This window comes from Oncorhynchus tshawytscha, linkage group LG26, assembly GCF_018296145.1.
Source record: "Oncorhynchus tshawytscha isolate Ot180627B linkage group LG26, Otsh_v2.0, whole genome shotgun sequence".
Taxonomy (NCBI): Eukaryota; Metazoa; Chordata; class Actinopteri; order Salmoniformes; family Salmonidae; genus Oncorhynchus; species Oncorhynchus tshawytscha.
Genome location: NC_056454.1, coordinates 21,065,388 through 21,079,815, shown reverse-complemented (window position 1 = coordinate 21,079,815; position 14,428 = coordinate 21,065,388). Strand labels below are relative to the sequence as shown.

Sequence of the window (14,428 nt, the reverse complement as noted above, 5' to 3'; positions counted from 1 at the left end):
AGGATCATCTAAACAGTGTACGGGTACTCCCTGATGTACACTATGTTATCTCTCAGAGGGTCAGTCAACCATGAGAAATAGGAATCCAGGAAGAGAGCGCTGAGTTGACAATGTGCATGGCTCTGGGGGCAGCTGTGTTAGTGTGATGTACTACTGTATGTAGCATGTTTAATGGCCTGTGAGGTCACACTAAACATGACAAGACCACGCTACTCTGCTGATGAACTGAAGTCCTTACAGGGCCATTCCCTCTCTACCACCTCACTTCCTGTTTACCTTGGTGACATCAGAGAGAAATGTGACAGGTCAAACTCAGGGAATGGAAACATTTGTCCAACCTCTCAAAGGAGACTGAACACGAGTGTGCATGTTGTTCTTGTTAGACGATCAAGCGAGGTGGCCACCAAATAATAAGTGCAGTTGAAGTGTTAAAACGTTATTGACCAAGAATGGAATTGACGTCATATTAGCACTCCTGAATGACCCTGTTCATACAACCCAGAGATAGCAGGCTAGAGCCTATAGAATCAGTTACCATGGTAACACGGAACAATACCGGCAGATAAATCCATTTATGAATGCTAGTTTGCGCATGCGACCAATTAGCAAAAAGAGGACATGGATAATGATGTTTTCGCTCATCTTTGCTGTAGCAACACCTTCCACATGCAGGTTTTTTTGCGACCACCAAGCAATACTTAGACTTTTCTTCCAACTCTTCCTTTTGCATTCCTCACCCCATTCTTCTGCCCTGCCATGTTTCTCCCATGTAATCTCTCCCTCCTCCTCAGTTCTACAGGTGTTTCCTCATCCTGATCCGGTGTGAAAGGCCCTCCGCGGAGAACGGCCAATCCTCCATGCCTTCCAAGACCACCGCCATCCAGCTTAGCCGCCGCGTGTACAGCAACACGGTGGCGTGCACCGCCCGGATCTCCACGGGTATCCAGAACCATGGCTGCAGCACCCTGGTCACAGAGCACACCAACCCACCCGAGGTCACTCTCTCATGAGCGGGCACGCCGGGAAGGCCTGGTGGGTGTTGATGCATGGCTCAGCTAGCTAGCTAGCTACTGTGTTGACCAATAGTCTCCAAGGCCCATGCGCTCGTCTACTCCAGCCCAACCCCTTCCATTTGTTTACCAACTGCTGTGTTTATCTTTATGTAGGAGTGAAATTGTACATGCTGTGTGTGCAAGAGAAAGTACATTTCTGTATATGTATACATGAGGGAGGGGGGGCTGTAGAGTGAGCATGTGTGCTGCATTCAAAGGGGAGAGAGGGTGTGTGTGGTTATGAACTATGTGTACCATTTGATATCACTCGGCCTGTTCTCTGGCTTGTCTCTGTGAGGTGTAAAAACCATTGCTCGATACACTTGCTTCTTTTCTAAACACATCGACTGCCCAAGTGAAAAGGAGTATCTCTGTCACATTTCACCCCCTCAACACACACACACACACACACACACACTTACCCCACCTCTCTAACGCACACTTACCCCACCTCTCTAACGCACACTTACCCCACACCTCTCACACACACACACTTACCCCGCACCTCTAACACACACACACACAGCCAGTGGTTACGCTACTCCCAGCCTCTGTTGTCCTGACTGTGAAGACTGATAAGAAGGTCTGTGGATGTATCTCAAATCGCACCCTATTCCCCAACGTAGTGCACTACATAGGGCACGGGAAAGAAGGGTAATAGGGTGCGATTTGAGGTGCATCCACTGACTGGTGCAATAAGCTATGGGATGTCCAGTAAAGAGCTGATAAAGACTATAAAAGTTCATCAAGAGAACAAATACTGAGCAGTACAGCTCTGAAGGATACTGGTACACTGGTGACTGTGGGTGATCTCGGACTGAAGCTCTGATCTCGGACTGAAGCTCTGATCTCGGACTTCTCTATTGTGGAACTACATGGATCTCACAGATTGAGAATGGGACTTTTGCCAGACCTGCCAGCATTTTGTTTGGGGAGAAGTGGCTTTGAACTCATGTGTGATATTTGGGGTACCTACCACCCCCCTCCCAAACTTATTCCCCCCTGACCTCTCCCCCTTCATCAGAACCTGTACAAAGAAAGCGCTGAATTCAGTCTGACATGTCTGTGTGTTTCTGGTGTGATTTTTAATTTCACCGGTCTACTGAGCAAATTGAAATGTACTTACTTATAATATTATAATTACGCAAACAATGTAATATCGCACTGCAATACACCACACTTTATTATTAGGGACAAGGATATTCCTTCAATAAAATATCTGTGAGACATCGTTCTCCCCAAACTGGACATATGGGGGTCTGACTCAACGAATACCTAAACACCCCAAATCCTACCGCAACACAGCCTTGTACTACTTGATGCATGACCCAGGAAGAGGTCTAGAGAAGGGGAGGATGCCAACAGCAACCCGGCGTTGCAGTCAAGGTGACCTGAAGAAGAGGTGGGTTATAATAAGAACGACACTGTTCTGTTGATGACCTAGGCTAGGTTTTAATAGCCCCGTGAGTGTTGCTATAGGTCCTGTAGTGCTGTTATATTATAATACAATAACATGACGCCAAGCAGATGCTGAGCCCAAGCACTGTATTACACAACATGGAGGGGTCGACTGGCTGCATATCAGACTCTCTGATGTTAACATTATAACCACAGAGCCTGTTTTACAAAACACTTGAGTAAGTGCGTGTGTGTGCGTGTGCTTGTACGTGTGTATACACACCTGTATGCATATGTGGGTATACAGTCTCACCTATGAACCCTGAGGAGGGTGGGTTGGGCTGGATGGTCTCCTGGGTGTTGCCCTGGATGACGTCCCAGAGCTGCCACACATATTTGGGGTGGAGGATGTAGAAGGGCTGGGTGGGGTGGAGCCTCCGGTGCTCCACATATGGACTGAACAGGTTATAGTCTGGACTGGCATACCACTGTCAGAGAGAGAGAGAAGGGGGCGAGCGAGAGAAAGGGGGACAAAGAAAGAGGGAGAGCGATGGGGAGGGGGTAATAGTTATAGTCTACTCTAGACTGGCATACCACAGAGAAACAGTTAAACAAAGAGACAGATTGAAGGAAGTTGATACCTGTAGTTATTCCTAGAATATATTAAGCCATTTTGCAACCTATTCCTGGACCAACTACATTGCATCATATTCTCCTATCACAGTGATAATCACGGCTTCGTCCTTTTCCCCTGGACTTGTTACTGATCATGCACCTCTACTCAAAGAGAGAGGGGATGAGAGAGAGAGAGAGCGCAAGCATGAGAGTGAGGGAGAGAGGGCGCACACACGCGAAAGAGAGAGGACGGTGATAAAGTGGAACCCAGGTGAGATTAAGGACACAAAATATAAATAAAGGAAGAGGAGAGAACAGGGAGGAAGAGGAGAGGAAAGAAGAGAAGACAAGAAGAAAGAAGAGAAGAGAACAGGGAGGAAGAGGAGAGAACAGGTAGGAAGACAAGAGGGAGGAAGTGGAGACAAGAGGGAAGAAGAGGAGAGAACAGGGAGGAAGGCAAGAGGGAAGAAGAGGAGAGAACAGGGAGGAAGGCCAGAGGGAAGAAGAGGAGAGAACAGGGAGGAAGGCCAGAGGGAAGAAGAGGAGAGAACAGGGAGGAAGGCCAGAGGGAAGAAGAGGAGAGAACAGGGAGGAAGGCCAGAGGGAAGAAGAGGAGAGAACAGGGAGGAAGGCCAGAGGGAAGAAGAGGAGAGAACAGGGAGGAAGGCCAGAGGGAAGAAGAGGAGAGAACAGGGAGGAAGGCCAGAGGGAAGAAGAGGAGAGAACAGGGAGGAAGGCCAGAGGGAAGAAGAGGAGAGAACAGGGAGGAAGGCCAGAGGGAAAAAGAGGAGAGAACAGGGAGGAAGGCCAGAGGGAAGAGAACAGGGAGGAAGGCCAGAGGGAAAAAGAGGAGAGAACAGGGAGGAAGGCCAGAGGGAAAAGAGGAGAGAACAGGGAGGAAGGCCAGAGGGAAGAAGAGGAGAGAACAGGGAGGAAGGCCAGAGGGAAGAAGAGGAGAGAACAGGGAGGAAGGCCAGAGGGAAAAAGAAGAGGGGAGGAAGAACAGGGAGGAAGGCCAGAGGGAAGAAGAGGAGAGAACAGGGAGGAAGGCCAGAGGGAAGAAGAGGAGAGAACAGGGAGGAAGGCCAGAGGGAAGAAGAGGAGAGAACAGGGAGGAAGACAAGAGGGAGGAAGTGGAGACAAGAGGGAAGAAGAGGAGAGAACAGGTAGGAAGACAAGAGGGAGGAAGTGGAGACAAGAGGGAAGAAGAGGAGAGAAGAGGGAGGAAGTGGAGACAAGAGGGAAGAAGAGGAGAGAACAGGGAGGAAGGCCAGAGGGAAGAGGAGGAGAGAACAGGGAGGAAGGCCAGAGGGAAGAAGAGGAGAGAACAGGGAGGAAGGCCAGAGGGAAGAAGAGGAGAGAACAGGGAGGAAGGCCAGAGGGAAGAAGAGGAGAGAACAGGGAGGAAGGCCAGAGGGAAGAAGAGGAGAGAACAGGGAGGAAGGCCAGAGGGAAGAAGAGGAGAGAACAGGGAGGAAGGCCAGAGGGAAGAAGAGGAGAGAACAGGGAGGAAGGCCAGAGGGAAGAAGAGGAGAGAACAGGGAGGAAGGCCAGAGGGAAGAAGAGGAGAGAACAGGGAGGAAGGCCAGAGGGAAGAAGAGGAGAGAACAGGGAGGAAGGCCAGAGGGAAGAAGAGGAGAGAACAGGGAGGAAGGCCAGAGGGAAAAAGAGGAGAAAAATATGGAAGTGAAGATAAAGGAAGAGATGAATAAGAAGCAGGAGAAAAAGAGGATAAGAAGTAAAACAGAATGGGATAAGAAGTGGAGGTGATGAAGGAGAGAGTGTCAGAGGACTGGAGAGAGAAGAAAGGAGGAGTGCAGGGTATATAAAGCTGATGTGTAATAAATCTGCGTTGATGCCGTCAGTGTGTTGGTGTATATGATGTAGCACCCTGTCCCTGAGGGCCGTGAGTTAAACAGACAAGCGAGGCTAACTTTTCCACACGGGGCCTTCCACTACGCAGGTCCTCATTAGCATTGCTAGCATAACCATGGCAACCATAGCCCATCTTCCACCAATTCAACAGGTGCCATGGGCTCTGGTGAGCAACTCTTTAAATATCACCATTTAGGTGCCATTACTGGACCTCTCAAAGAGAGTGGGCAAGGTTTGAGAAGAGTGCAGTGTTTCCTCTATATGTATTTAGCAGCGGCACATAGGAAAACCTTTTCAGTGTAAACTTAAACGACTAAAACAAGATATAAAGTATGTAAAAAAAAACTATGGAGCAATATGTATTTAAATAAGATTGTTATTTTAGAACTATCACCAAAATAAAAACTAGACGGTCAAGGAGAATCTAAAATTCACACACTCCCACACACCTTGTGCAAATTGACAGCATACGGAGCAGGGTCCCAGGCCACCAGAGTCACCTTCTTATACAGGGAGCTGGTGTTGAAGTGGTTCTTGGGATTGGCCAGGATCTGTAAAGTGGAGGGGTCAAAGGTTACACATGAAACTTGATGCAGCACTGCAGTGCCCACACGCATGAAAACAAACACACTCGCCCTCTCCCCATGGGAGCTGTGGGTCCACAGTAGAATGAGCTCTGCTGTTGCTTTGACTGTTAGTGTGACAGTAGTAGAATGCGCTAGTGTGCGTGCGTGTGTCTTTACTGCATGTTGTTCTCTGTGCTGAGTGGGAGAAGATGACTTCTTCACTGGGAGAAGATGACTGAACTGGAGCTGTGGTGAAGACCCACTTACACAAAATGGGTAAGGGTAATCACTCACTGTCTACCTAGTACTGGAGGACAGCTGGTTCACACACACACACACACACACACACACACACACACACACACACACACACACACACACACACCTGCTTTGAATGAATCACGTTCTTATTTATATGCAAATCAGGCTCATGTGTTTGGATGCATGTTGTTTGTTTGAATGAGTCATGGTCTATTCAACATGCTGAATCACTTACTCGGCCACGGCACTTGATTACAGGCACATATGAGGAGTCATGTTGTTTGTTTGAATGAGTCATGGTCTATTCAACATGCTGAATCACTTACTCGGCCACGGCACTTGATTACAGGCACATATGAGTCGTGAAGCTTGTTGTAGTGACTCTTAGCTTGTGACATGCATGTTAGCCTTATGACACACACCTGTGAGTTGATGATGCGGATGGTGGTCTTGTTCCCCACATCTCTCACGTAGCCCTCTGTAGGCGCAGCGTTGAACCGCAGAACTGCATCATGGGAATCTGGGGGGCGGGACAGAAAGAAAACACGTCAGAAATAAAGTCAGTCAAAGTGTCATTCGATGAAAAAATGTAAGTGTCACTCTACGTCAATCAGCTGTTACTTAGCTAAGACAATCAAGTTTTGGCAGCCAAATATCAAAAGGCCACCTCAGAAACAGAAAATCAATCAAGTGCTCATAAACGACAAGTCCCTAGATGACATCCAATAGTCTGTCTTTTGGGCAGTGTTCACTTGGTCCAGCCACCGAGTCTGCCTACCTGCCTCTTCTTAACCTCTAGTGATACCCTGAGAGTCTGGTAGTGAAGTTCTTCACTTTTAAGTCTCCTTGACCTTTTCCACTTCACCCCGACTGCCCTCGTTCAGCCATAGTCCAAACACTCGACCTGGATGACCAATCACCGTGAATGGCCATTTGACATGGACAATCTGGTAAATGAGCAACCTAGTGCAGGATTCAGCTCTGTGCTTTGATGCAATAGTACATGAAATTATCACTACTCATAGAGAGAGTATTCTCTAGTGGTCAACGTGTGTAACTGAAGGGAGTTTCACAGGCACCTGCTCTACTCGTATTTGTTCTATGATCATCATCAAACATCACCAGGAAGCCTTCAAACTGACATAAGACACAGGCAGTGTGCCCTTCTGCTGGCCTTCACACACAAAGTGTATACATACACTGAGTGTACAAAACATTAGGAATACCTTAATATTGAGTTGCACCTATTTTGCCCTCAGAACAGCCTCAAATCGTCAAGGCATGGAGTCTACACGGTGTTGAAAGCGTCCAACAGGGATGTCCAACAGGGATGTTGACTCCAATGCCTCCCGCCGTTCTGTCAAGTTGGCTGGGTGTCCTTTGGCTGGTGGACCCTTCTTGATTCACATGAGAAACTGTTGAGTGTGAAAAACCCAGCAGTGTTTGAGTTCTTGACACACTCAAACCGGTGTGACTGGCACCGACTACCATACCCCGTTCAAAGGCACTTAAATCTTTGTCTTGCCCATTCACCCTCTGAATGGCCCACATACACAATCCATGTCTCAACTGTTTCAAGGCTTAAAAATCACTTTAACCTGTCTCCTCCCCTCTATATACACTGTTGAAGTGGATTTAACAAGTCAAAAAGGGATCAATGCTTTCACCTGGATTCACCTGGTCATGGAAAGTGCATGTTCCTAATGTTTTGTACACTCAGGTGTACATGGTCTCACACACACATTCTTATGATTAATGGTCTCAATCATGGACACTTACTGACAGTTGGAGCTGCTTTGCGTGATGTATTGTTGTCTCTACCTTCTTGCCCTTTGTGCTGTTGTCTGTGCCCAATAATGTTTGTACCATGTTTTGTACTGCTACCATGTTGTGTTGCTACCATGTTGCTGTCATGTGTTGGTATCATGCAATGCTGTTGTCTTAGGTCTCTTTATGTAGTGTTGTCTCTTGTTGTGATGCGTGTTTTGTCCTATATTTGACCTTTTACTCCCAGCCCCCGTCCCCGCAGGAGGCCTTTTTCCTTTTTGTGGGCCGTCATTGTAAATGAGAATGTGTTCTTAACTGACTTGACTAGTTAAATAAAAGGTTAAATAAAAAAATTAAAACATTTGAAAATGGTCATGGTTAAAATGGTAGGTTTTCGTCCTCTTGCCACTAGCTAGTATGGCTCATGTGCAGGACCATTTATTTCTCAGAGCACCAATATTGTTGAAGTACTATTACTGGATCCACAGGCAGCCCCCCACCCCCATCTCATTTCCCAGGTCAAAATTAACAGTCAAGTACAAGCATTGTGGGCATTTCCATGAAAAGGCCCCATGAGCACTAATGTGAAGTTCATAGGGACACATTACATTTGGTGTCAAATGAAAGCTAACAATATGGAACAAAGTTAAATGTACAGGGGCTTGCGAAAGTATTCACCCTCTTGGCATTTTTCCTATTTTGTTGCCTTACAACCTGGAATTAAAATATATTTTTGGGGGGGTTGTCTCATTTGATTTACACAACATGCCTACCACTTTGAGGATGCAATATATTTTTGATTGTGAAACAAACAAGAAATAAGACCAAAAAAAAGACATCTTGAGTGTGCATAACTATTTACCCCCCCAAAGTCAATACTTTGTAGAGTCACATTTTGTAGCAATTACAGCTGCAAGTGTCTTGGGGTATGTCTCTATAAGCTTGGCACATCTAGCCACTGGGATTTTTGCCCATTATTCAAGGCAAAACTTTTCCAGCTCCTTCAAGTTGGATGGTTTCCACTGGTATACAGCAATTATTAAGTCATACCACAGATTCTCAATTGGATTGAGGTCTGGGCTTTGACCAGGCCATTCCAAGACTTTAAATGTTTTCCCTTAAACCACTCGAGTGTTGCTTTAGCAGTATGCTTAGGGTCATTGTCCTGCTTGAAGGTGAACCTCAGTCCCAGTCTCAAATCTCTGGAAGACAAACACGTTTCCCTCAAGAATTTCCCTGCATTTAGCGCCATCCATCATTCCTTCAATTCTGACCAGTTTCCCAGTCCCTGCCAATGAAAAACATCCCTATAGCATGATGCTGCCACCACCATGCTTCACTGTGGGGATGGTGTTCTCGGGGTGATGAGATGTGTTGGGTTTGCCCGACATAGGGTTTTCCTTGATGGCCAAAAAGCTCAATTTTAGTCTCATCTGACCATAGTACCTTCTTCCATATGTTTGAGGAGTCTCCCACATGCCTTTTGGCGAACACTAAACATGTTTGCTTATTTTTTTCTGGCCACTCTTCCGTAAAGCCAAGCTCTGTGGAATGTAAGGCTTAAAAAGTGGTCCTATGGACAGATACTTCAATCTCCGTGGGGAGCTTTGCAGCTCCATCAGGGTTATCTTTAGTCTCGTTGTTGCCTCTCTGATTAATGCCCTCCTTGCCTGGTCTGAGTTTTGGTGGGCAGCCCTCTCTTGGCAGGTTAGTTGTGGTGCCATATTTTTTTATAACCCAACCCTGATCTGAACTTCTCCACAACTTTGTCCCTGACCTGTTTGGAGAGCTCTTTGGTGTTCATAATGCCGGATATTAGTGTGTACTTATTCAGGACCTACCACCATGAAGAGAAACAGGGACCCATGATGTCATTCTGATACCAGCATTCTGTTACTGGGTGTTAATCCACTTCACTTACTGTAGTTCAATGACCAAAATATACTTTTTTCTTCCAGCAGACATCTTTGAATCTTAATTTCAGAGTAGATATTTAAACAGAGTTTTACTGTCATTCTGTAACCCAACTTTACATCTACTCTGTTCAAGTAAATGTGTTTCTGTTCAAATGTCAGTAGAAACTGTTAAACAGAGTTGTATCATTTGTTTAACTTTGCAATCAATGGTTTTTGTTTGGCATACATTTTCAAGTGAAAATCGAAATCTCAGCATCATGCGGTTACCGTGGAAATGCCCATGTGGTAATAACGCCATCTTGTGCTCTGGTTAGGAAAAGGTGTAATTTTCACCATTTGGATACACCTATCAGATACCATCTTGGAGACACCTTTCTGATCTACACAAAGGCCTAAGCTAAGGTATAGCTGAGGGGTGGGGGTCTATTTGGAATTCAGAAGGAGAGTGTATGGATAGGGGGGGGTGGATGTGGAGAGATATGGCGGGAGAGAGCAGTGAGGCGATGAGACGACTAAACCGTAGAAGGCCGTTGAGGATGTTATTCAGCCAATTCACCACACGGGGGCAGCGAAACATTAGCCTGGTACAGATGTCCAACGACAGATTCACAAACCTCTCATCCTATTGACTCTAATGTCAAACATACATTCACATACTTGTACACACACTTTGGCGTGAAGGAAAGGATGGGAAGACAGAAAGGTATTTCCAGAAACACCTCAGCATTGGACAGATGAGGAGTATCTAAGTGAGATCAATATGGTTTGATTTCCTGCTAATCTATACAATTAAACAAGTGAGCCATCTGTCCCCGAGTTCACACTCTCCCCATGCCCACATAGAGCCGCCAACGCAAAGAATAGAAGACACACACACAAAGACAAACTGCAATGCAGTCAACCAAAGTATTCTAGAGATACAGTATATAGAAGATCTCCAAATTAACTGCTCTAGACCCTTCGGGAAATATGACATGCCAATTCCCTTTCAGCCAATCATAGAAATTGTTACTGGGTGATAGAGGTCCCCTACTTGGTGTGTGAGACAGTTTAGAGCCCAAGACCAAATGTCACGTCACTGTGCTACAGTAAGCTAACACTAGGCTGTGGGGCGAATTGGGAAGTCGATAGCGTTACACGACAAATTTACTTCCCAATCAATGCTGTGGATGTCACTTCGTAAAGAGACATTCTCCCCTCACATAAACAGACTGGGTTGTCACGGAGAAATCTGCTCAGGATCAATGCTGTATTTCACACTCTGACAGACACACAGTCACATATAGGCAAGACCAGGGTTCTATTTATCAGGGCATTAGGTAAAACAGAAAAGTGTTTTTTTCTTCAATTTACTGTACCAATAAAAAAGTGTGAAGTTTCAGCCATCGTATCCCAGCTCTCCTTCAATCCCTTCATCCCATTTAACCTGCATACCTCCCTCCCTCCCCCTGCCCTCCATCTCCTTTTCTTCCTTCCCTCTCCCCTCCTCTACCATCCCCTGTCCACTCCCCTCTCTACCCCTCTAGCCTTCACTCACCGATCTCCTTCCCCAGGCCTGAGTGCAGAATAGCCCCAGCAGAGGTCACCACAGCACAGCTCCTGAAGCCCCTCTGGCCCCCCTGTCTGTAGAGCTGCTCCAGGGCCAGGCGTGGCACCAGATGGGCCCAGCCCAGCGAGGAGAAGGGCTGCTCGGACCCGTCCAGTGTTCTCAGCCTGGCCTGATCCTTCAGCTCACACAGCAGTTCCCTGGAGCTCTGGGCGGCCCGTCTGCGTCCTTTATAGGTCACATGGTGTTTGTTGGCACTCAGGTAGTCACGCATAGCGCGCTGCAGCCGCGGGGACAGCATTCCAGAGGAAACACTTCCCCGCCAAAGTCGCTGCACCACCGAGGCCGACTTGGAGAAGTAGTACTCCTCTAAATCCTCCTCTTTTCCCCACCCATCTCTCTTCCTCCTACGCCCCCACACTGTGGTCCTCCTCCTGTGGCTGTTATTCGTCTGAACCCCCTCCTCCTCCCCCTCTTCATCCTCACGTGAGGATCTGCGCTTGGTTCGGTTGGGCCCCCACTCAGCATCGTAGGGGGTCCAGGCGGTTCTCTCACGGCTGCGGGTCACCGCCTGGTCGGAGTGGGATCCCACGTTCTCCGTGCCAAAGGAGGACCATGCAGCCAGGGTCTGGGGGTCCAGGTAGTCCTGCTGCTGTCGGCTGCCCCCCACCCCCTCATGGCTGGTCCCGTAGGGACCACTGTCTGAGTTCTGGCTCAGCTCCAGGCCAGGCTCTGAGGTGGTGGAAGTGGGGCTGGGCTCTGCTTCGGAGTCTGGGTAATGGTTAGAGTTAGGGTCTGGGTAGATGGTGGTAAAGGTGGTGTAGGCGGGTTCGGGTCGGGAGCCCATGACTGAGTGGTGCTGCTGGTGGGAGGCGGCTTGGATGGAGGACAAGCGCCGCGTGTCGGGATGCTGGGAGAGCGAGGAGCCGGCGGAGGTCAGGGCCTCGTTGTCCACGCGGGCATCTAGGAAGTAGGATAGCAGAACCAGGAAGAGGAGGGCCCATGCCAACATGCCCACAAACACCAGCCTCCACCACTGACGCATACTGGACTTCATCTCCTCACACACACACACACACCTATACGAACACCAGGCCGGCTCCAATCAGCAGTCAGGTCTCAGCTGAGAGGACAGCCAGAGGGCCTGCAGGGGTGAGAGGTCAAAGGTGACAGTCTTAACCTAAAGTGGACCTGAGGGTTTTGATTGTGGTTAAAAGGATACATCCCGTCTTTTCAAAAGGTTTTTGTATTGGTGTGTGTGTTTATCTTATTGTCTTTTCCAAGACTTACCTCGCCTGGTGCCCCTACTTCTTTTAGTCCATGTGTCTTCTAGGATAGAACGGGACCCTGAGAAATAAAAAAAGGTACAAATTAGGTAGGACAACACACACACACACACACACACACACACAGCAAGATTAAATGAACTTGCCTGACACCTCAATGACACGGTTCTAGCAACCCTGTATTGCCTGTATTGTTGGAACAAATCTCTAGAGATGGGTGGGGGGCTCCGAGCTGAGGAGGAGCGGTCTCAGGGGAGTTCCTGTGGTTGTCCTGACCTCCAGACGTCCCACACTGGGAAGCCAAGATAAACCACTGGGCTAAACGGAGTCAGGAAAGGGGGTCAGGCTGGGTTGTGGCCCAAGGGAGGACAGCGAGAGGAAAAGGTACATGTACACCCTGGAATATGAAATCCAAGGGAAAGGATATAACACAGAGGGAGAGAAGAAACACATCCATATCAAAAACTACTCAAAGAGCAGAAACCTATGCAAATGGAATCTTATCACAAGCTTGGGGCAGTATATGTGATAAAATTTCATTTGCATACGTTTTCATTTTGAATGTAGTTTTTTTTTATTGAAGTGGGAATGTGCGTCTTCCCTCCCACTCCCTCTCTGAGGGTTTACAACCCTGCCCACAAGAGCTGTGAGTCTCTGTGGTTCAGCTCAGACCTTTCAGGTTAGAGGCCAACCTGTGTAAATGTGCCATCTGACCTCCAGGGCAGTAACAACAGTGAGAAGCAGCCTTCATTGAGACTCAACAGCCAGACAAAAACAAAAAAGGTTCCTCATGGCAAAGTCATCCTGTGTGCTCCACTGGGGCCCGATGTGTGAGGGTGATAAACATGAACAAATCCCTGTGTGTTTGTGTGTGTGTGTCGAAGGGGGAGCATTTCACATGGCAGCAATCAGGATCTGTGCATCAGTAACTTCAGTCAAACAACAAATGTATACCACAGATTGAAAGACAGGAGGGCAAGGGAAATAGAGAGACAAAGTGAATGATATAATTGTATACTGTAAAGATGGAAAAGAGAAATAAAAATGTATGAAGCAGATGACAGGGAGACAGAGAGGAAGTGTGAAGGGGAGAGAGGGAAACCGTGATGCATAGAAATGTAGAGAGTGAGTAAGAGACGGAGACAGGGAGAGAATGGGTGGTCTTTGTCATCTTGTGGTGGAGAAGAGTAGGACTGATGGGTAAGGGAGGAGAGAGAGGAGTTGGAGGAGAAAGTGGGGGAAGAGCAGGAGGAAAAGGACAATGAGGAGACTGAGTTAAGCGTTAGCAGGCCGTTACCCCTAGGAGGTTCATTACGTGGTCGTGGTTTTACATGGCAGAGAAAACCACACACAGAGAGAGAGAGAGAGCTGTGCTAGTTCTATTGTACAAATGTGCCCTCTAGATACAAAGAGCTTTTGAACAATGGAAGAGGGGATGAAAAAGGAGGAATGTCAATGTGGCTTTGATTGGATTGTTGCCGGGAAGGTTGTTTATGACAATTTGCAAAGGAAGACAGAATGAATCTACCTGTTGGAGACCGGTGGCTTAAACATTCACACTTAATACAATGTATACTGAACAAAAATATAAAAACGCAAAATGCAACAATTTCAAAGATTTTACTGAGTTACAGTTCATATAAGGAAATGAGCAAATTGAAATAAATTAATTAGGCTTTGATCTATGGATTGCACATGACTGGACAGGGGTGCAGCCATGGTGGTCCTTGGAGGGCATATGCCCACCCACTTGGCAGCCAGGACCACCCACTGGGGAGCCAGGCCCATCCAATCAGAAATGTTTTTCCCCCACAAAGGGCTTTATTACAGACAGAAATACTCCTCGGTTTCATCAGCTGTCTGGGTGGCTGGTCTCAGACGATCCCGCAGGTGATGAAGCTGCATGTGGAGGTCCTGAACTGGTCTGCAGATGCGAGGCCGGTTGGACATACTGCCAAATTCTCTAAAATGATGTTGGAGGCGGCTTATGGTCGAGAATTTAACTATAAATTCCCTGGCAACAGCTCTGTTGGACATTCCTGCAGACATTCCTTCCTCAAAACTTGAGACATCTGTAGCATTAGGTTGTGTGACAAAACTGCACATTTTAGACTGGCCTTTTATTGTCCCCAGCACAAGATGCACC

General features: G+C 47.4%; 2 protein-coding genes across 3 annotated transcripts in view; one reads left to right on the top strand and one right to left on the bottom strand.

Moving 5' to 3' along the window:
* LOC112225353 (teleost multiple tissue opsin 2b) overlaps positions 1 to 2,300 on the top strand; it is a 38,350-nt gene extending 36,050 nt beyond the window's left edge. Inside the window, exon 4 of the mRNA XM_042306524.1 lies at positions 792 to 2,300. Coding sequence (XP_042162458.1) covers positions 792 to 1,010 — 219 coding nt within the window. The 3' untranslated portion in view covers positions 1,011 to 2,300. The remainder of the gene's footprint in view (positions 1 to 791) is intronic.
* LOC112225352 (beta-galactoside alpha-2,6-sialyltransferase 2) overlaps positions 1 to 14,428 on the bottom strand; it is a 57,953-nt gene that overhangs the window by 2,266 nt on the left and 41,259 nt on the right. Inside the window, exons 2-7 of one of the 2 annotated variants that reach the window (XM_042306523.1) lie at positions 12,287 to 12,343; positions 10,988 to 12,140; positions 6,190 to 6,287; positions 5,390 to 5,491; positions 2,764 to 2,938; positions 2,218 to 2,443 (exon numbers count right to left, since the gene is read on the bottom strand). In XM_042306523.1, the coding sequence (XP_042162457.1) occupies positions 2,328 to 2,443; positions 2,764 to 2,938; positions 5,390 to 5,491; positions 6,190 to 6,287; positions 10,988 to 12,053 (1,557 nt within the window). In that variant the 5' untranslated portion in view covers positions 12,054 to 12,140; positions 12,287 to 12,343 and the 3' untranslated portion in view covers positions 2,218 to 2,327. Of the gene's footprint in view, positions 1 to 2,217; positions 2,444 to 2,763; positions 2,939 to 5,389; positions 5,492 to 6,189; positions 6,288 to 10,987; positions 12,141 to 12,286; positions 12,344 to 14,428 lie in introns of those variants that run through there. The other variant, XM_024389262.2, reaches the window with a different exon arrangement.